Source organism: Pongo pygmaeus, chromosome 1 (genome assembly GCF_028885625.2).
Source record: "Pongo pygmaeus isolate AG05252 chromosome 1, NHGRI_mPonPyg2-v2.0_pri, whole genome shotgun sequence".
Taxonomy (NCBI): domain Eukaryota; kingdom Metazoa; phylum Chordata; class Mammalia; order Primates; family Hominidae; genus Pongo; species Pongo pygmaeus.
In genome coordinates, this window is record NC_072373.2 from 207,435,770 (window position 1) to 207,458,179 (window position 22,410).

Genomic DNA, 22,410 nt, shown 5'->3' on the forward strand with positions numbered 1-22,410 from the left:
GTCATTTAATATGATTTTTCTTAAAGACTCCCAACATTTCTCTTTCTTTCTTCCTTTCTTTTCCTTTTCTTTCCTTTTCTTCTCTCTCTCTCTCTTTCTAGAAGGAGTTTCGCTCTTGTCGCCCAGGTTGGAGTGCAATGACACAATCTCGGCTACTGCAACCTCTGCCTCCCAGGTTCAAGCGATACTCCTGCCTCAGCCTCCGGAGTAGGTGGGTTTACAGGCACGTGCCACCACACCGGGCTAATTTTTGTATTTTTAGTAGAGGCAGGGTTTCACCATGTTGGTCAGGCTGGTCTCGAACTTCTGACCGATACACCCGCCTCGGTCTCCCAAAGTGCTGGGATTACAGGCATGAGCTACTGCGCCCCGCCCGTTTTCAATAATTAAATCTAGGTTTGTAGGTTCTGAGAAATTTAATCATCCTTGAGTGAATCTGGAAATCCTGCAGACCACTGCTTGACTTCCTCCACTTCCTAAGGGTGGGCATTGGAGTTTGTGGTTGGGAAAAAAGGGCTTGCACCACAGAAGTGAGTTTGGAAGGTTTCTGTGAGACGAGACAGGTTTGGACTAAGGACAGGGAACAAATCAATAGGAATGGCAGGTGAGAAATAGGTTTAGGACTAACAAGAATTATAGTGTCCTTTGGGAATTACCCCTTTCCCCTGCATGGCTCTTTTGGCTTCAGAGATGGATATAGCTGCTTTATTTTATGAATATCAAGTAGCTCCAAACCCTGTGAGAAAAAGCTCCCTGCTCTATCACTTGTGTTACACATTGCTTTTGAGTCATTTTAACGATTTCCCTCACAGTCTGCCACCAACGATGTGTGGACGGCAGCCAGGGAGGGAAAGAAGCATTTCTCCGATCGTTCCAAGGAATGATTATCTAGACAAAAATCCTCAGCAAAATGACGAGCCAAATCATCCTTAAATCGTGTGCTCACTAGAGGCGAAAATATGACCGAAAGAGGCCCGAACGCGTGGCTATGGGCGTGTCTGGGGCGAATGCCGGCCGCGGGGGTGCGAGGGAGGACTCGGGGGCTAAGCGCGGCCGGTGGCGGGACGCGAGCGCCATGGCGGAGCGGGGCCAGCGCTGACCGTAGGGGGCGGGGCTCCGGAGGCGGCCACGCGGCTCGAGGCCTAGATTTTCGGCCTCGCATCGGCGGCAGCCGAAGAGGGAGGAGCCTCGTCCACCCAGGACCCAGTGCCCCCAAGTCTCGCAGCCACCAAGGGCTTCCACCACAGACCCCTTTGTGTGCCTGCCCCCGCCCCGGAGGCGCCCCAGCCAGCGGCGCTGAGCACTCTCATTGGTTCAGCCGACAGCTTCATCGATTGGCTAGGGAGTCGCCCGGCGTCGTCCGTTTTGCCTCGATACTACTGGTCGTCTGAGCTGCCTGTCAGGCCGCCTCGCCAAGCGATTGCCCCGTAGCTCGGAGTCCCTGGAAGCAGTTCCGGGAAACCCCGCGTGCTGCCGGGATCGCGTCTCAGTCCATGAGTGGGGGGAGGGGGTGGCGCGCGCGCCATTTCTAGTCGTTTTCAAAGCGCCTCGCGCTGATTCTCACGGGCCAGGCCGCCGGCCCCCGCTCTGCCCTGGTGAGTCTCGCGCCGGCCCGTGGGGGGAGGGGCCGGGAGCCCCGATCCGACCCGACTCAGCCCGGGCTCCGTGCCTGGTCCCGTTTCGTTTGCGCTCCGAGGCCCCGGGGTGGGGGTGGGGACGGGCTGGGGGCGGCTTCGGTCTAGTCCGGCCGCGCGGCTGTGGGCCTAGCCCGGCCGAAACGCTTCTCGCCCTCGCTCTTCCTCCCCCTGCCCCTTCAGCCCGCGGTCCGGCCCGCCGGGCGCTCTCCGCGCGGCCTGCCGGGGCCGGCCGTGCTTTTCCCGCCTCCGCTCGCTGCTCCATGCGGCCGGACCCCGCGAAGGGCCTGAGGCGCCCGCGGCCCTGCCGCTTCTCCCCGCCGGAGCCGCTTCTCTCCTGCCGCGGCCGGCCTAGCCCGAGTGGGATGTGCTGATGATCCGGACGGGCCTGAGGGGATGGGGGTGGGGGGCGGAAGGCGGGGTGCAGATCCCAGGGTTATCTGAGCCGGGAGAAAAGTTTGGTGTGAGCATAAACCGAAAGGCCGATTTGTGTGGGAAGCCTCCCTCCCCTCCCACATTCTGCATGCCGCGGGCTGAGATTTGAAGGAAAAAATGACTACTAGAGGCCGTGGAACTTAGGCTCCAAGCGGCGCCTGAAATGGATAATTCTGAGACTGTCAGAGGCGCACCAAATTGGAAAGGCGATCCTTTTTCTTATACGGTAGTGGCCGTATTGCCAAATTTTTTAAAAAGCCCAGGGCTTCTTGGAAGGTTCAGTCCTTTCACACTACCTGTTTGAGATTTTTGCAGTCCTCAAGTGGCTGAATTGATGTCTCATGAGTCAGTCGTAGGATGAGAGCTCGACACTCCTGAGCCATGAGATAACCGTTAGTCTCATTTCGTTGGTTCTTTTAAAGCCCGTCTCTTAATATGAAGAATTTGCACAGAGAGGTTCAGAAAAAGTCAGGGAGGAGTTAGTGCTGACATCCCGAATCTCCCAGCAGCCCTTTTAAATCTTTAAATGTCTCCTTTTTTTGCAAAAATGTTTAGATCAAATGACTCCAGTCACGTTAGTATATTTGCTGCATCCAGAAATATGGTTTGGCTGTGTGGCATTGTGTTGAATTGACATGAGTTTCAAATGGTCTGAAATGACATAAAAAGTCTTTTTAAAATGAGCACTTTGTATTTGGCTTGAAGAGAGAGGGCTTTCCTTGATCCGAAGGTTTTATTTTCTGGAATCTAATTATTTTACGGTTTTTTTGTTAAAATTTACAAACTTTTTTTGAAAATTTTAACCAATTTCAGTATCAACTTGTAGAGCCTTTGCAATGAAATGGTAGGCATAAATATTTCTGTCTTGTGCTTAATACACAACTTGTCTTTTTGCTTTACACATACTTAAAAACCCCACCTTAACAGATGTTCATTGAACTTTTCTGTTAAAAATTTGCCTCTTTTCTGTGACTAATAGTATTCCTAGGTGCAATGCTGTAAGGGTCTTGTGATACTGAGAACTTTTGAGTTCTGATGATCTTAAGGTAGTATGTGGGGATGGGGGAGCATGGGAAAACAGAACCTTATGTTCGCAAGGAGATTTTGGGTTTTAGGATGCATCTTTATAGAAATAGGTTGTGTTAATCAGTAAACGTATTCATCTCACACAATACAGTTTCTTGATCAAAAGTGTGACAGTTTCGAATGTTTCCGTTTTTGCTAGTTCATCAGAATTTGAAGCTTGCCTTGAGAAACATCCACCCAGAATTTAACCACAGTCTGCGTCTATTAAGGGCTATCGAGTCTTAATAGTGTTTTGTAATTGTGAGGAGTCATGTTTATCTCATTTTCAGAGTAACCCTTTGCATTTTCCTTTCTTCTTCCTACTCTCTATTACCTCCTTCCCCTCTTGGTCTTCCTCCCTCTTTCGTTAACTTCAACTAAGTATCAGTGGACTTTGAAATGAAAAGAAGTTGTTTTAAGCCAGAAAACTGCACCTGGTGCATTTGCACAATGTTCGATAAGCTGCCTGGAAGTGTGGTTATCTTATGTGTCTTAGTACTTTGTAGGAGACTTGTATTTTCTTTATAGATGACTAGGTATCTTGAGTTTCATCAAGAAAAGTAGGCTTTTTCTTGAGATCCACCTTTATGTCTTTTATTTAGTATGTGTTGCAATGTCTTGTTCTGCTGCCTATTATCTTCATCACATTATAATTTCACCACAGACAAATGCACTTTAATTCCCTGTCTTTTGAGGCAGTATACAGACTGGCCTTGTATGGTTTATTGTTTACTCTCTCTCTTCAGGGAATCAGTCCATTTCAGCATTACATACAGGCTGAATGTACAAAATTATTTTTGATAGGTTAATCTGAGAAATCTGGCTGAAGTTTAGCCTAATTAGGTAACGTTTTTTTGAAATATTTGGAAGAAGTTGTCCATTCTTCAGTATGTTTTTACATCTTTATTTTACTGATATGAAAATTTCAACATGTACTTTTTTTTTTTTTTTTTTTTTAAGAAGCAGCCTAAACTATAGCTCACTTAGTATTTTATTTGGACTGAAAACAATTGTTTCGCTTTTAAACTTGGTCATTTTTTCTTTTAAATCTGTGGGAATAGCGAATTAATCTTAGAACAAAAATTAATGTCAAGTTGTTTTTTTTTTGTTTTCGTTTTGTATTGTTAGGTGGAGAAAACCCAAACCACCAGCATGTTGAACTAGAGAAAACAGGGCACTTATTTCACACCGATACTGTATTTGAAGCAGAGCCAGGAAAATTTGAAAGTCCTTAAATCTTGATTAAGTGGTCTGTGGGTGTTCATTCTGTTTTTAAACCAAAACTTTTTAAAACTGTGTAAGACCCGAGAGCTGAGGGGCTTTTTAGTAAAGGATTTTGTAGTGATTTTGATCTTTTCACCAGGACAGAACAGCTGCTTTTGTTAATCAGCACTTCTACCTTCAGTAAATTAAAGACTTTATTTTACCCGGTGTACATGAAGTTCCTTAAAGATCTAATGCTTCCATGTACATTTTCTATGGTTTTACAGGATTATTATTGCCAATTTAGGTCAGATACATCACAGGAGGAATAAATTATTATTTTGATGGAGGTTATTAGCAGCATGTATACAAATTAGTTTAGATAAATCATGCATTGTCCTACAAACTAGTTATTTCTGGCTTAATGTAATATAGCTCCTGAATTTTTTCCAGCAGCATAATAAAATGGCTAATCAGGTGAATGGTAATGCGGTACAGTTAAAAGAAGAGGAAGAACCAATGGATACTTCCAGTGTAACTCACACAGAACACTACAAGACACTGATAGAGGCAGGCCTCCCACAGAAGGTGGCAGAAAGACTTGATGAAATATTTCAGACAGGTATAATATGCATTTCTTGTTTCTGACTGGTTATGAAAGTGAGGGCAAACCACTTTGAATTTTATAGATTTTTAAGGTTAAATAATACTTATTGTTTCTGATCTGTAGAGCTGAATGTTTGTTACTTTCCCTTCATTGAAGGCATGTTGGGTTTGACTTTGATACTCTTATTTCATTATTTTGAAGCCTTCTTAGTGTTGAATATGCAGTCTTAGTTGTTTCAGAACAGCACATCGATTTGTCTTAGATTTACCACCCATTAAAATGTATGTTTCTGCATACCAAATTTTACATTTTTTTCTTAATCGAAATCAGTCATCATTTTGCTTTTGCTTTTCTACTTTTACCTTCTTAAAGTGATTGTTAAATCAGCTTAGGTCTGATTAGGTGGCATAATAAGAGGATAGACTGTATCGTCTGAAACCATAATGTGTCAGACTCCTTGAGAGTTTGTGGCTTGTCTAGTTTCTAATAGAAATCCACATCTCTCCGTAATTTGGAAGTGTTTGGTTTGTAACAGCTGCTTTTTTTTTTTTTTTTTTTTTTTAAATCCAGAAGTGCCATGGTTAAGTGCTTAAGCAAATTTGAACATCTTAATATAGTTGGTTGTAAGTGGTTTGAAGTTTTAAAGAGGGAGAGAAATATTTACCCTTAGGGAGCGTTGTTCATAAATCAATGTGTCCTCCTCCTTTGGGGACATAGATGGAAACTTTCTTCCTCTGTGTTGTGTGTGCCTATTCAGATTCTGAGAGAGAATTGAATTGTCTCACTCACAAATGTGTCTTAAGTACAGTAGTAACAAATAGCTGTTTTTTTTGTCCTTAAAAAATTTTTAAATCTGGGAAGCTTAGCATAATTTTAGACATTAAAATGACTTATAAAAATGACTCCTGGGTCATGGTTGCATTTGAAAATCAGTCCTCAGGAACTTTCTGTGACATTCTGCCATAGAGAATTGGCAGTGATCTGCTTAGAGATGCTCTCTTGTAGAGTGTTTTGTTATCGATAAAAGGCTGATGGTTTGGGCGTAGGCTTGGTTTGACAAAATGGATTGATGGGTGTCCTGAGTTGTGGCTTTGGGTGGTGGTATGGAATGTTCAAGTGAGGCAGCTCCAGTTATTTGCACATGCTCATTTCGAGCTTTTGAGACAAATCATGGCAACTTTTTTAAAAAGTAACTTTGGAAGTGGCATTACATTTATTTAAAATTTACTATATGGAATAAAGTTCTTTTTGGCTTTATCAAAATGGAGTCACTTTTCATGTTCATATGAACTTGGGGGTTTTAATCTACGAACTACTTCCATTTTACGTTGGATCAATTCTGAAATATATTCCATATATAAATATGACACAAACTTAACAGACTTAAGAAATTATATTTTAAACTTAGTAGATGTTCTGTGTGCAGTTGAATATACTACATATATGAAATGCAGTGTATATATTTTCTGTCAAGTTTACTTGTAAGACCATAAAGTCTTTATTGCCATTTGAAAAAGATTGTCATTCTTGACAGTCAGTGTGAATGCCACAGCATCTTTTAAATCTCAGCTTGTCACTTCAGAAAAACAAGGAATGCCTTATAAAGTATGACTTTCAGAATTGATTAATCAAGCTGCACTTGCATTTGTAGAAGTTTAAAATTATGCCTTTCCACATTCTGACTGCAGCAAAGTGGATGCTCAGATAAACAAATGCATTTCAGTTTATCTTTGGTGTTCAGGAGGGAAAGCCTTTTGACACTTTTTGGAGAGTGGAAAGAATTACTTAGTAAAATTTGTTTTCAGATTTTCCTCCACCTCTTACATGGTTAGCATCAACTGTAACCGTCTGTAATTTGAAGGTTTATCCTTGGAAAACACAGTGTATTCTTATCACTCTAATATAAACCAAAATTTGTTATATTAATGCATAATCTGTAATACAGTATGTACGTCAGATTTAACTTTCAAGACTTATACCTTTGGGGAAGTGGGAAATGGATGTTAGGATTTGGCGGGGGAGGTTTGTGGATATGGAGATTGAAATTCATGTTTTTGGTTGTTGACATTTTATCTTTATTTTCATATTTGTCCTGGACCTTTCTATGTAGTATTTGGATAGCTGCGTATATGCATATAGTTAAATAAAAATATAGTTTGTTAGTGATCATATTGGATGTAACAGTTCTTGATTAAACATCAGTAGAGCTTAGATTACCCCTTTTGTTGCAATAACGTTACCCCTTTCAATTTAATTTTTAGGATTGGTAGCTTATGTCGATCTTGATGAAAGAGCAATTGATGCTCTCAGGGAATTTAATGAAGAAGGAGCTCTGTCTGTACTACAGCAGTTCAAGGAAAGTGATTTATCACATGTTCAGGTAAGGTCATTACTCAGAAATGCCTTTGAACAATTAGTGATCTGAAATTATTTTACTGTTACTTTTTTTCCTGTGGAGAAGTGGTATTTTTTGTTTGCGACTACCTCTTCTTTTAAAAAATTAGTTTAAAGGAAAAAAAGATCTGCTTGTGGCAGAGTTTCAGAAGCCCAAGTATAAAGCAAAAGTTTCCTCCCACCCCCTTGTGCAGTAAGTTATTTTAAAAACTTAAAATTAAAGCCAAGTTTTGATGGTTGTTACTATAGGTTTTTACATGTTACTCAGCTTTTTAACATTTGGGGGTTATTTGATCCTGTTTTATTATCTTGGAGGAAAATGTAGGTGGGAGGAATAGTTTCCGACATCTGGCAAAGACAGTCTAGATGCAGTCACATATCAACAAGTGGAAGACTGTGTTTTCCCAGGGTAGAAGGTAAGCTCCCTGAGGTCTATACTGCCTTACTGCTGTCTGCTCCAGTCTCTGGCACATAGTAACCACTCAGCAAATACTTGTTGAATGAATCAGTAAATCCTGGTTTTCTGAAATTTAAATTTAATTATGTATCTGACCCTTCAGATATTTTTGGTGATTGTTTTTATTGAATTAATTGTCTGTTGTAGAACAAAAGTGCATTTTTATGTGGAGTTATGAAGACCTACAGGCAGAGAGAGAAACAGGGGAGCAAGGTGCAAGAGTCCACAAAGGGACCTGATGAAGCGAAGATCAAGGTAAAACTTGACTTGGGTAGTTGTAATGAAATTGCATTTAATGATGAGGTCAAATGCCTCTTTCCATGTTTCCTAGAAAGTTTCACTTTTTTTTTTTTTTTGAGATGGAGTCTTGCTCTGTCTCCCAGGCTGGAGTAGTCGTGCAGTCTTGGCTCACTGCAAGCGACACCTCCCAAGTTCACGCCATTCTCCTGCCTCACCCTCCCAAGTAGCTGGGATTACAGCCATGCACCACCACACCCAGCTAACTTTTTGTATTTTTAGGAAAGACAGGGTTTCACTATGTTGGCCAGATTGGTCTCGATCTCCTGACCTTGTGATCCGCCCGCCTCGGCCTTCAAAGTGCTGGGATTACAGACGTGAGCCACCATGCCTGGCCGAAAGTTTCACTTTTCAAAACTAGTGTTTAGAAATGAAATAATTTAGAGGAATTACATAAGAAGGATAATTTTGGGGATCGACACTCAATTGCATGTTTAATGAAAAGCCCTAATTCATACTCTTCCTCATTCACTCTTTTGTGGCCATGAATGACGTATATTTATTGATGCTTCGCTGGTAGTTTCTTGGATTGATCCAGTAATGTCTCTTGGTTCAGTTATTTTCCAGCCACTTTGTTTCTTTTCTCTTGATAAAAAGGTTATAACTTGATAAAAAGTTGTTATAACTGCTTTCCTCCTTTTGAATGTTCAGTTACCTCAGTTTCTTTATTTGTAAAATGGGAATAGTAATAGTGACTACCTTACAGAGTTATTGTAAGGAATAAATGAATTAACATATATAAAGCACTTAGAATAATGCCTGGAATGTAGCAAGAACTATGTAACCATGAACCATTATTATTATTACCATTTTATCACTTAGATAAACAGCTTTGAAAGGTAAATATACAGCTTTTAATGAAAGACCAGTGAACCTAATTCCTTAGTTAAATGGATACTCGTGTCTTGCTATAGTGGTATACTTTTTTTTTTTTTTTTTTTTTGAGACAGTCTCACTTTGTGGCCCAGGCTGGAGTGCAATAGCGCCATCTCAGCTCACTTCAACCTCTGTCTCCTGGGTTCAAGCGATTCTCCTGCCTCAGCCTTCTGGGTAGCTGGGACTACAGGCATGCGCCACCACACCCAGCTAATTTTTTTTTTTTTTTTTTTTTTTTCCTGAGACGGAGTCTCCCTCTGTCACCCAGGCTGGAGTGCAGTGGCGCGATCTTGGCTCACTGCAAGCTCCACCTCCTGGGTTCACGCCATTCTCCTGCCTCAGCCTCCCGAGCAGCTGGGACCACAGGCGCCTGACACCACGCCCGGCTAATTTTTTTTTGCTTGTATTTTTAGTAGAGACAGGGTTTCACTGTGTTAGCCAGGATGGTCTCAATATCCTGACCTCGTGATCCATACGCCTTGGCCTCCCAAAGTGCTGGGATTACAGGTGTGAGCCACCGTGTCCGGCTGCTAATTTTTTTTTATTTTTTCGTAGAGTCGGGGTTTTCACCGTGTTAGCCAGGCTGGTCTCGAACTCCTGACCTTGGGGGATCTGCCCACCTCACCCTCCCAAAGTGCTGGGATTACAGATGTGAGCCACCATATCCAGCCTGTAATAGACTTTTTAATTAGAAATAGTTATTTTATGTTGAAGTTATTTCTATTATTATTACATTGTAATATGTAATGAAATAATTATACAACTCACCATAATGTAGAATCAATGGGATCCCTGAGCTTGTTTTCCTGCAACTAGATGGTCCCATCTGGGCATACTGGTAGATAGTGACAGATCTTCAAGCATTAGATTCTCATAAGGAGCATGCAACCTAGATCCCTTGTTATGTGCACTTCACAATAGGGTTCACACTCCTGTGAGAATCTAATGCGGCTGCTGATCTGACAGGAGGTGGAGCTCACAGCTCAGGCAGTAATGCCAGTGATAGGGAGGATGAGGGGTGGCTGTAAATACAGATGAAGCGTTGTTCTCACTTGCCTGCTACTCATCTCCTGCTATGCAGCCTGGTTCCTAACAGGCCATGGACCAGTACGGGTGTAGGGACCCCTGTTTTATATTACATTTATGGCTCTGTTTCAGTCAAAGGTGAGAATGGAAGGCCGAAGGCATGCATCCCTGTGAAATCCTAGTGTTCACTGAACTTGATGATATTTAAAGTCTCTTATTGTTCTGACATTGTGTAATGTTAAAAACCTGGCTGGGCGCGGTGGCTCACGCCTGTAATCCCAGCACTTTGGGAGGCTGAGGTGGGTGGATCACGAGGTCAGGAGATTGAGACCCTCCTGGCTAACAATGGTGAAGCCCCGTCTCTACTAAAAATACAAAAAATTAGCCGGGTGTGGTGGCAGGCACCTGTAGTCCCAGCTACTTGGGAGGCTGAGGCAGGAGAATGGCGTGAACCCGGGAGGCGGAGCTTGCAGTGAGCCAGGATCGCACCACTGCACTCCAGCCTGGGCGACAGAGTGAGACTCCGTCTCAAAAAAAAAAAAAAAAGCCTGAAGTGTAAATTTCTCTTTTCTAGGTAGATTGTGTTTCTTTGTTTACCATTGTATCTTTTCTTCTGTAGGCTCTTTATATAAATGTTGCCTCAATTATAACATAAATTCCTGAGAGCAAGGAGATTATCTTCTTTTCTATGATTGCTCTTAATACCTAATAGAATGTAAGGAAGGTTGATAATCGGGAAACACAAGATTTTACTTATTTTTCGAAACCTGACTATACTCATTTGGTAATTGCCAAATATTTTTAGTCTGTACTGTATGATTCTTGTCTGATTGTCTGATTCTTGTGGAGCTTATGATATGGCAGGAGTACAAAACAGAAGGATCAAACAAAATCAAGCTTAAATTATGGAACTTTAAGTACACTAGAGGCTGGGCGTGGTGGCTCACGCCTGTAATCCCAGCACTTTGGGAGGCCAAGTCGGGTGGATCACAAGGTCAGAAGATTGAGATCATCCTGGCTAACACGGTGAAACCCCGTCTCTACTAAAAATACAAAAAAAAAAAATTAGCCGGGCGTGGTGGCGGGCGCCTGTAGTCCCAGCTACTCGGGAGGCTGAGGCAGGAAAAGGGCGTGAACCTGGGAGGCGGAGCTTGCAGTGAGCCGAGATCGCGCTACTGCAATCCAGCCTGGGCGACAGAGCGAGACTCCGTCTCAAAAAGGAAAAAAAGGTACACTAGAAAGACGGTGGGGGCCCAGCACAGTGGCTCACGCCTGTACTCCTAGCACTTTGGGAGGCCAAGACAGGTGGATCTCATGAGGCTAGGAATTCCTGACCAGCCTGGCCAACGTGGTGAAACCCCATCTCTACTAAAAATACAAAAATTAGCTGGGCGTGGTGGCACATGCCTGTAATCCCAGCTACTTGGGAGGCTAAGACAGGAGAATCGCTTAGACCCGGGCGGCAGAGGTTGCAGTGAGCTGAGACGATGCCACTGCACTCCAGCCTGGGCAACAGAGCAAGACTCCATCTCAAAAACAAGAAGAAAAGACAGTAGGGAGAAATGGATGTGAGTAATAGTGAATGAGAGAAGCTGCATGAAGGAGGTAAGACTTGTGCTAATTTTTTTAAGGATAGAGAACATTTTATTTGAGAAGACTCACCGGTAGAAACATGTATGGGGAACTAGTGTGAATTTTGACTTTTTTTTTTTTTTTTTACCTAACCATAAAAATATATCTCCTAGGAAGTTGGAGTCCTTTTTGGAAAAGATTAATACACTGATGCTTGTGTGTGAGATTCAGTATTCAAGTATAAAGAGATGTATAATTATCTCTAGGCCTTGCTTGAGAGAACTGGTTATACTCTGGATGTAACCACAGGACAGAGGAAGTATGGTGGTCCTCCACCAGACAGTGTGTACTCTGGCGTGCAACCTGGAATTGGAACGGAGGTAAGTGTTCTTTAGCAGTTTACCAAGATCTTTCCAGTTTGGAAAGTGTTTTATCTACTATGCAGATACTGTACAGACGGGGGAAAATTTTTGATCCCTTTCAAAGTGTAGCTGTTGTTAGTTTTTAGATATCCATGTGTATTTTGCTGCCATCATGAGGATGGATAATCTTGTGACTGGTAGATACCCAAACACTTTATATAGGAATATAATATAGAGTTCTTGGAACAGGTTGCTAAAACCATGCTACTAGCAACACACCATTTTAGATACTTGGAGTAAAGTTATTTGAAAGACGCAATTGCTTTATTCTGTTTTTTTTCCCCCTCCCCTGAGATGGAGTTTCGCTCTTGTTGTCCAGGCTGGAGTGCAGTGACGCGGTCTCGGCAAACTGCAACCTTGGCCTCCTGGGTTCAAGTGATTCTCCTGCCTCAGCCTCCCGAGTAGCTGGGATTACAGGTGCGTGCCACCACACCTGGCTAATTTTGTATTTTTAGTAGAGATGGGGTTTCACCGTGTTGGTCAGGCTGGTCTCGAACTCCTGACCTCAAGTTATCCACCCACCTTGGCCTCCCAAAGTGCTGGGATTACCGGCGTTAGCCTCCACACCCGGCTGCTTTATTTTGGTTTTTGCTTTTTGGGGATTGTTTTGTTTTGTTTCTGTAGAGACCAGGTCTCACTGTGTTGCCCAGGCCAGTCTTGAACTGCTGGCCTTGGCTTCCCAAAGTGCTGAGATTACAGGCGTGAGCCACCGTGCCCAACCAAGTTTTTTTGGTTTTGTTTTGTCTTTTTTTGGTTTTGTTTTGTTTTTTGTTCTTTTGAGATGGAATTTTTGCTCTTGTTGCCTAGGCTGGAGTGCAATGGTGCAATCTTGGCTGGCTGCAACCTCCGCCTCCCAGGTTCAAGCGATTCTCCTGCCTCAGCCTCCCAAGTAGCTGGGATTACTGGCATGCACCACAACACCTGGCTAATTTTTTGTATTTACTAAAGACAGGATTTCACCATGTTGGTCAGGCTGGTCTTGAACTCATGACCTCAGGTGATCCACCTGCCTTGACCTCCCAAAGTGCTGGGATTACAGGAGTGAGCCACCGCGCCCAGCCAAGTTTTTTTTTTTTTTTAATGTCAATAATTTAGAATTGTGCTTGTCCTCTCCCTTGCCTCACTTGTCACTCAGAAGGGACTTAATATTTACAGAGAGATATTATTGATGGGCGTGGATTGCATAAGGGAAGGATGTGGAATCAGATAAAAGATTGAGTATGTTAGTCCATACTTGAACAAAGAAGCAATTCTTTCCCCATCTGTCTTCATAAAGCTTTTTCCATTTGCCTTATTGCTAGCCTGTTCTATTCCTTCTCTTCTCCTCCCCTCTCCCCTCTCCCCTCTCCGCTCTCCCCTCTCCGCTCTGCACTCTTTCCATTCAGCGTCTCGCTCTGTCGCCCAGGCTGGAGTGCAGTGGTGCGATCTCAGCCCACTGCAACCTTTGCCTCCCAGGTTCAAGCGATTCTCCTGCCTTAACCTCCCGAGTAGCTGGGACTACATACATATGCCTGCCACCACTTTTTCTATTTTTAGTGGAAACGGGGTTGCGCCAAGTTGGCCAGGCGGGTCACGAACTCCTGCTAATCCTTCAAATGGAGAAAACTATGTGCTGAAAAGTAACCTGTTATACCAGGGACCTTTTTTTTTTTTTTTTTTTTTTTTTTTTTTTTTAAAGAAACGGTTTCACTGTCACCCAGACTGGAGTGCAGTGGTGTGATCATAGCACACAGCAGCCTCAGACTCCTCCTGGCTCAAGCAGCCCTCCTGCCTCAGCCTCCCCAGTAGCTGGGACTATGGACTCATGCCACCAAGCCCAGCTATTTTGTGTTTTGCTCTTGTTGCCCAGGTTGGAGTGTAATGGTGCAATTTTGTCTCACTGCAACCTCTGCCTCCCGGGTTCAAGGGATTCTCCTACGTCAGCCTCAGTAGCTGGGATTACAGGCATCTGCCACCATGCCTGGCTAATTTTGTAGTTTTAGTATTTTTAGTAGAGGAGGGGTTTCTCCATGTTGGTCAGGCTGGTCTTGAACTCCTGACATCAGGTAATCTGCCTGCCTCAGCCTCCGAAAGTGAAGCCCAGCTATTTTTTGTCTTTTTTAAAAATTTTTTGTGGAGATGGAGTCTCCCTGTGTTGCCCAGCTGGTCTCCAACTCATGGGCTGAAGTGATCTTCCCACCTTGGTCTCCCAAAGTGCTGGGATTACAGGCTGAGTCACCATGTCTGGCCTAATAAACTTGGAGATAACCAATTTGAAACAAATAGTTGATATGTTAATTGTAAAACACATATACATTCTCTTAGATTGCATTGTTCCTTTAGGAGAAAGATGCATTCTTCTGTATGTTAAATGTTGTTATATACAGCAGTTATGATTCCAGCAAAATCCCTATATGTGATCACTAGGCTAAAACCACTCCTGTCAAGCAGTCACTTTCAGCAAAGTCCTAATGTAAAGTTTCAGATTTCTCTCATAAAGTTAGATTTCATGAGATTGTGCAAGTATTTGTTGACAAAATTTTGAAAACTCAGGAAAAATAGGTTTTTAATGTGTTGCTAGTAGATATAATAAATTGGTTTTAATTGTTATGATTTTTGATGTTGTGAGGTTTGGATTTTGTTCTTTTATATTTTCTTTCAGTCATCATTAAACATTTTTAGGTCTTGATTGAGGAGGTTGAAGTTAGAGTCAGTGCCTGAGACTGTGCAGTATTAAAATTGTAAGAGGACTATGATATCTCATTTTTGGGTAAAATCTGTAAATTAACCCATTAGATGAGCACTCATTAACAGACATTGTTGCTAAGTATTGTTCTGAGATGGGAAATATGCAAGGATCATAGGTAGTAATTTTGAAATATATTTTTTAGTGTGTCTAAGCTCTCAGACCTACTCTAGTTGTAGTATTTTTGTATTCTTCAGCTAGTATTGTTAAGCTGCTTTGGGAAGCAAGTTCTGTTTTTGTTTTTGTTTTTTTGAGATGGAGTCTCACTCTGTCGCCCAGGCTGGAGTGTAATGGCATGATCTTGGCTCACTGTAACCTCCGCCTCCCAGGTTCAAGCGATCCTCCTGCCTGAGCCTCCCAAGTAGCTGGGACTACAAGTATGCACCACCATGCTCAGCTAATTTTTGTATTTTTAGTAGAGATGGGGTTTCACCATGTTGGCCAGGCTGGTCTCAAACTCTTGACCTCGTGATCCACCCACCTCGGCCTCCCAAAGTGCTAGGATTACAGGCGTGAGCCACCTCGCCTGGCCAAGTTCTGTTTTTATTTGTTTCCATTAATGTAAGCAGTATTCATGGAGGTCATGACTGTATCTAATAAATTCTTATCTGTTTGCAGAGCATACCACTGATGTTTTGCAGAGTAATGAAAAGAAATGGTAGATTGAGATCTCATTCTTTGGTTTATGCATGGTGGTGTCACAGAACCCCAGTGTATTTAACAGAGACCTAAAGTATATGACTTTTTGGCACCTGAATTGTATTATGTATGAGAAACTGATATATTTGCAAGATAGCAAATGTAAGTAGGAGCTAGATATGTAAGAATCCTAATAGATACCCAAAAGACTCTGTTGGCTGGGTGTGGTGCTCATGCTTGTAATCCTAGCATTTCAGGAGGCTGAGGCAGGAGAATCATTTGAACCCAGGTGTTTGAGACCATCCTGTCTAACATAAGGAGACCCTGTCTCTATAAAAAATAAAAAATTAGCCGGGCATGGTGGCATGCGCACAGCTATGGCCCTAGCTACTTGGGAGGCTGAGGTGGAAAGATCAGTTGAGTCTGGAGGTCACTACAGTGAGCTGTTATTGTGCCACTGTATTCCAGCCTGGGTGACGGAGCAAGTACCTTGTCTCAAAAAAAGAAAAGACTGTTGAATGACTTGGTTACTTCCTTTATTACTGTTGAAGTACTTGATGGATAAATTGTAGACAGCTAAAACTTTTTCTGGGTCTTCATGGCCAGTGAGTGAAGAAAGAAGTGTTGTTATGGTATTCACTAGATTCTGTTGGTTCTGAAAAGGGAGGAGGGTTACCTGAAGATGACTGGGTGCTTACTCTGAAAGGGCTCACATGGATCCAGAATGACTCAGAGACTAAAAAGTTAATAAAAGGAAAGTATTCCTATTTCATTTTAGTTAATTAAAAATTGAGCTTAAAAACTTTAAAAGGAACAGTGCTGAATTAGTTTTTGAAAACTTTAGCCTTTTGAATTCTTTTTAAGTCCTAAGTTAAATTGATCTTGAAATGAAGATATTTCCTGTTTCTTAGATAAACCAGTGTTTTCGATTTGTGGTCTGTTTCTTCATGGACTCATGTGACTATAGTATTGGGGACTTTATTGGCCACAGATTTGTTGATGTTTCTTGTATATTTATTTATTTATAAAAACAAGGTCTCACTCTTGTCCAGGCTGGAGTACAGTGGCACAATCGTAGCTCACTGCAACCTCAAACTCCTGGGCTTAGGGGAACCTCCTGCCTTAGCTTCCCAAGTAACTGGGATTACAGGTACATGGCACCACACTGAGCCAATTTTTAAAAATTTTTATAGAGGCATGGTCTTGCTTTGTTGCTCAGGCTGGTCTCAAACTCCTGGGCTCAAGCAGCCCTCCTGCCTTGGCCTCCTCAAGCGTTGGGTTTACAAGTGTGAGTCACCATGCCCAACCCACACGAGGAAGTTGAGACTCATTGCTTAAGAAACTTGGCCAGGTGCAGTGGCTCACGCCTGTAATCTCAAAACTTTGGAAGGCTGAGGCTGGCAGATCACTTGAGGTCAGGAGTTCGAGACCAGCCTGGCCAACATGTTGAAACCCCATCTCTTCTAAAAATACAAAAATTAGCCAGGCGTGGTGGCACATGCCTGTAATTCCAGCTACTCAGGAAGCCAACACAGGAGAATTGCTTGAATCCGGGAGGCGGAGGTTGCAGTAAGTCGAGATGGCGCCACTGCACTCCAGCCTGGGCGACAGAGCGAGACTCCATCTCAAAAACAACAACAACAACAAAAAACGAAACTTGCTGAAGGTAACTAAAATGTAGATTTGAATCCAGTATAACCAAAAAGTCCCTGTTGCTCACATTCTTACCACCTTCATAGCTATCACCCTACTATACCAAGCTACTTTGATCTCTTTCCCAGATTGCCCTGTTCACCTGACTAGTCAGCCTGTTTCTCCATACAATCCATTTTCTACCCAATTGCTGAAATGTACCTTTTAGAACATAAGTCATACCCAGTCATTTTTCTGCTCTAAACTCTGTGATGGCTTCCCAACACATCTGGGAGCAGAAATGCCTAACCATGGTTTAACTTACTCTGGCCCCATTCTCTGTTTTCCCACCACTGTCACTTTCATTCTAGCCATTGGCCTGTGTGCTGTTCTTCACGTATGTCGAGTGTACTCCTATCTCACATCTCACGGCCTTTTGTACTTGTTCTCTCATCTTGGAATGCTCTTTCTTCAGATTTCTTTTTTCTTTTCTTTTCTTTTTTTTTTTTTGAGAGAGAGTCTTGCTGTGTTTCTCAGGCTGGTCTAGAACTCCTGGCTGGCCTCAAGTGATACTTCTGCCTTGGCCTCCCAAAATGCTGGGATTATAGGCATGAGACACTGCCCCCTCGCCTTCCTCAGATTTTTACTTTTTTCTTACATCTCAGCTCAAATTTACCCCTGTAGGGAAGCCCTCCTAGTGAAAACTCAGCCTCATCATTTATCCCCTTTTTCTGTTTTTTCCTTCTTCTTAACATTTAATACCTCTTAAAATCATATAATCACTATTTATTTATGTATTTAAGACAGAGTCTCACTCTGTTGCCTAGGCTGGAACGCAGTGGCTTGATCTCCACTCACTGCAACCTCCACGTTCCTGGTTCAAGTGATTGTTCTGCCTAAGCCTCCAGAGTAGCTGGGATTACAGGCTTGTGCCACTATGCCTGACTAATTTTTTGTATTTTTAGTTACAGACAGGGTTTCACCATATTGGCCAGGCTGGTCTCAAACTCCTGACTTAAAGTGATCTGCCCACCTTGGCCTCCCAAAATGCTAGGATTGCACACGTGAGCCACTGTGCATGACCCATATTGTTTACTTTCTTAATTTTTGTCTGTCTCTCTCAGTAGAATATAAACTTCATGAATGCCTAGACCTTGTCTGTGGTAGTCACTATATTTCTAGAATCTAGAAAAATATATGGCACATGAGTCCAAGGTGTATCTAATCACTTGTCTCATGAAAGATTTGTATTATACAAGTTTTGAGTAGGGTGGGAGCCATGCGTTGGTATAGGCTAGGCATTTACGTGGAGCAACTTCAAGCAGATACTTTAAAGATTAATTGGATATGGGTGGTAATGGGAGGAAGTGAAAACATCTGAGATGTCTGTTTATGGAAGTAGTTCCTCAGTCACCTGGAGGTGGGGGCTAGGAGGGGAGAGAAACAGAAATTATAGTCTTCTAAAGGTAGACGGGGGCAATCAGAGGAGCCAGTTGACAAGGCTGGGTTTTAATCATTTTGATTTTTAGAAAAAATCATTTGTTAGAAACATGTCTTCATCATAGATTTCAAAGTACAAAGATGAGATTGATATTCTGAATACTTAAGGGAAGAAAAGTTTTTGACAGTAGTAGTTGCATCCCCAGTGTTAATACTTGTAGAGAAGGCAAGGATGATGAGAACTGAGGGGGAAAAATACTTTTTTTTTCTTCTTGAGACAGTTTCATTCTTGTCACCCAGGCTGGGGTGCAAGGCGCGATCTCAGCTTGCTGCAACCTCCGCCTCCCAGGTTCAAGCAGTTATCCTGCCTCAGCCTCCCGAGTGGCTGGAATTACAGACACCTGCCACCATGCCTGGCCAATTTTTGTATTTTTAGTAGAGATGGGGTTTCACCATGTTGGCCAGGCTGGTCTTGAACTCCTGACCTCAGGTATTCCGCCCGTCTCGGCCTCCCAAAGTGCTGGGATTACAGGCATAAGTCACTGTGCCTGGCCCGGAAAAAGACTTTTTAATTTGGTTATTAGAAGTTTATTAGTGACATCTGTGTACACAGTTCGAGTTAGAGGAAGAAGCCAATTATAGAGGGTTAAAGAGAACATAGATGTTGTGTGCTTTTCCGAGTATGTTTTTGTTAAGATTGTTCTGCAGGGACATCACTTAAATCACATATAACAGCATCTTGTATCCCTAGTTGTGATGATGCCGTAGATGTCTTATTTCTACTTCTCTTTGGCTTCGCGGTATTAAGCATGTAGTAGATGTGTTGAAAATAATAACTGTATGAGTGAAAAAAAAACATACGGACGGTGTGTTCAAAACAGGCTGGGCGCAGTGGCTCACACCTGTAATCCCAGTACTTTGGAGGGCCAAGAAAGGAACAGGAAGATCACTTGAGCCCAGGAGTTCGAGACCACCCTGGGCATCATAGCGAGAGCCTCTCTCTACCCCCAACCCCCACCCCCAGATATTAGCTGGGCATAGTGACAAGAGCCTGTGGTCCCAGCTACTTGAGAGGCTGAGGTGGGAGGATTACTTGAGTCTGGGAGTGTGAGGATGTAGTGAGCCATGATCATGCCACTGCGCTGCAGCCTGGGCGACAAGGTGAGAGCCTGTCTCAAAAACAAACCAAACATTTATCAGTGAAAGGAAATAAATATAATACAAGCTAAAGTAAGGGGTGTTTTGTTGTATTTTGTTTTTGGATTGTTTGGAGACAGGAAGGAACCAGTGGGACAGGAAGGATGGTACTGAGCAAAATATGAGAGTTGAAGGAATAACAGTTTGCAGTTATTTCCAGAAAGTGGTAAGAAGAAATGGGCTTATTTATTGTGGTTAAGGAGTTAACCTTAGAAAGGAGGTAGATCTCTTTCTCTGAGGTGCGATAGACGTGAAAGTAGACATTGTGAGAGGTAAGAATATGAAGAAACCAATGACTTTCTCAGGTGATATCCTTAGAATGAGGTTTAGTGAATGAGGATTGGGGACCTTAAGGAGGTAGAAGAATTGCAATAACTATTGTGTGAGAATCATGCTAAGGAGTCAAAAGAATACCTCAGGTTTTACCAGATAGCAGTGAAAGTGAGTCTTGATTATTTTGGAAAGGATTATCTCTAGATAGTACATCTGTTGTAGAGCTTAACTTCAGAAACTTAATGTCCATAATAATGTCGGCATATTTTGGATTGGATTGCTATTATTACTTCATTATTTGCCTATTATTCCAGCTATTTTTCAGACTGTGAAATGGTGATGTAGATGAGTTTCACTAGAAAATTTGTCATGCAAATACTAATTTTACTCATTCAGACTTTGTGGATTACAAATGTTTTAACATAAAATGTTTTTTTATTTTGAGATGGAGTCTCGCTCTGTCTCCCATGCTGGAGTGTAGTGGCGCGATCTCGGCTCCCTGCAAGCTCTGCCTCCCGGGTTCACGCCATTCTCCTGCCTCAGCCTCCTGAGTAGCTGGGACTACAGGCGCTGGCTACCAAGCCCGGCTAATTTTTTGTGTTTTTAGTAGAGACAGGGTTTCACCGTGTTAGCCAGGATGGTCTCGGTCTCCTGACTCGTGATCCTCCCATCTCGGCCTCCCAAAGTGCTGGGATTACAGGCATGAGCCACCGCGCCCAGCCAACATAAAACATTTTTAATGTTGCTTACATTGGAAAAACTTGAAGAAAATTGTAATCTGGTATCAAATGAGGGTTTTTGACTGTATAATTTTTAATTTATCATTGTATATTATAATTTAATCGTATATAATTTTGTAATTAAGGATAGATCACAAATTCTTCAAATGATGATGAGGTTTTTTTTCATACCTTAAAATTTAATATTTAATATCTGGATAGAGAAAGGAATAGATCGAAGCACTGGAGTTTCTGAAAAATATTGAGATTGCTTTTTATTTATTTATTTATTTATTTGTTTATTTTGAGACAGACTCTTGCTCTGTTGCCCAGGCTGGAGTGCAGTGGCGCGATCTTGGCTCGCTGCAAGCTCCACCTCCCGGGCTCACGCCATTCTCCTGCCTCAGCCTCCCAAGTAGCTGGGAGTACAGGCACCTGCCACCATGCCCGGAGAATTTTTTGTATTTTTAGTGGAGACGGGGTTTCACCATGTTAGCCAGGATGGTCTCGCTCTCCTGACTTCGTGATCCACCCACCTCGGCCTCCCAAAGTGCTGGGATTACAGGTGTGAGCCACCGTGCCCGGCCGAGGTTGCTTTTTAAGTAGTAAAGATTTTAGAGTTGAGGAGATAACTTGAGGAGGGCTATGTCAATCTTTTATTCAGTTATTTTTTTATTCATTTTTATTTATTTTTAATTTATAAATTAATTTTTTTATTTTAAATAGTAGAAATGGGGTTTCGCCATGTTGCCTAGGCTAGTTTTGAACTCCTGGACTCAAGTGATCCACCTTCCTTGGCCTCTCAAAGTGCTAGGATTACAGGCGTGAGCTGCTGCGTCCAGCCTCCTTTATTCTGTTTTTATGAGGAAAAGTCAAGTTATAAAAATGTAAAATTTAGAGTAAGTACAAGTTTTACACTCTTATTAGTTTCTATTTTTCAAGAGACTTGTTCTTTGATAACCCTGAGGTCATTATAATAAAAATTAGGATTAGCTCTGCAAGTCAGCTGTTTCAGATTGTTTCCATTCTTACTTAACCATCTTCTTCTGCCCCCATCTTTAAAAAAAAAGGCAGTAGGCTTTATGGCTCTAAAATCAAATGCTTATGTTGGATTCTAATAAGGGGGTTTTATTTCAGGTATTTGTAGGCAAAATACCAAGAGATTTATATGAGGATGAATTGGTGCCCCTTTTTGAGAAGGCCGGACCCATTTGGGATCTACGTCTTATGATGGATCCACTGTCTGGTCAGAATAGAGGGTATGCATTTATCACCTTCTGTGGAAAGGAAGCTGCACAGGAAGCCGTGAAACTGGTATGTGATAATTATCCACTGTCTAGCAAGTCACTATTTGAGGAAATAAACTTTAATTCAAAAATGTTCGTAGTTAACATTATTTTGATTTCTTCAGTTGTTGCTTGGAATGTTTTTATACTGACCAAATTGGTATGTGACATTTATTTTTTTCTGACTATAAAAGTAAAAAAGAACTGAAAATACCCAAGAAGTAATGTTTTATAGAAAGTCTCCCATTGATTTAAGAAGTTATCTATTAGATTGATTAATATCAGAAGTTTCATATGAGTATTTGGCTTATGCATTTCTGTCTTTTGGTTTTAGGCAAAAGGATGTCAATTCTTGATATTAAACTTTAGGATTCTTAAAGTATAATGAAGACTGGAATGGGCTATGGGGAACATAATAGTAGATGACAGTGACTTTTAGGATTCAATTCAGAAAATAGTTGTGAATCTGTTTTATTTTTGTTACAGCCTACTCATACGATTTATTTCATAT

The 22,410-nt window shown here is 42.2% G+C and overlaps 1 protein-coding gene across 5 annotated transcripts in view; it reads left to right on the top strand.

Annotated features, from left to right (window-relative positions):
• Positions 1-1,383: 1,383 nt before the first annotated feature.
• Positions 1,384-22,410, top strand: part of HNRNPR (heterogeneous nuclear ribonucleoprotein R) — a 34,386-nt gene continuing 13,359 nt past the window's right edge. The window contains exons 1-6 of one of the 5 annotated variants that reach the window (XM_054501311.2): positions 1,460-1,595; positions 4,791-4,959; positions 7,206-7,324; positions 7,943-8,050; positions 11,833-11,946; positions 21,751-21,927. In XM_054501311.2, the coding sequence (XP_054357286.1) occupies positions 4,803-4,959; positions 7,206-7,324; positions 7,943-8,050; positions 11,833-11,946; positions 21,751-21,927 (675 nt within the window). In that variant the 5' untranslated portion in view covers positions 1,460-1,595; positions 4,791-4,802. Of the gene's footprint in view, positions 1,596-4,790; positions 4,960-7,205; positions 7,325-7,942; positions 8,051-11,832; positions 11,947-21,750; positions 21,928-22,410 lie in introns of all 5 variants that reach the window. The other 4 variants (XM_054501320.2, XM_054501328.2, XM_063658779.1 and 1 more) reach the window with 4 other exon arrangements.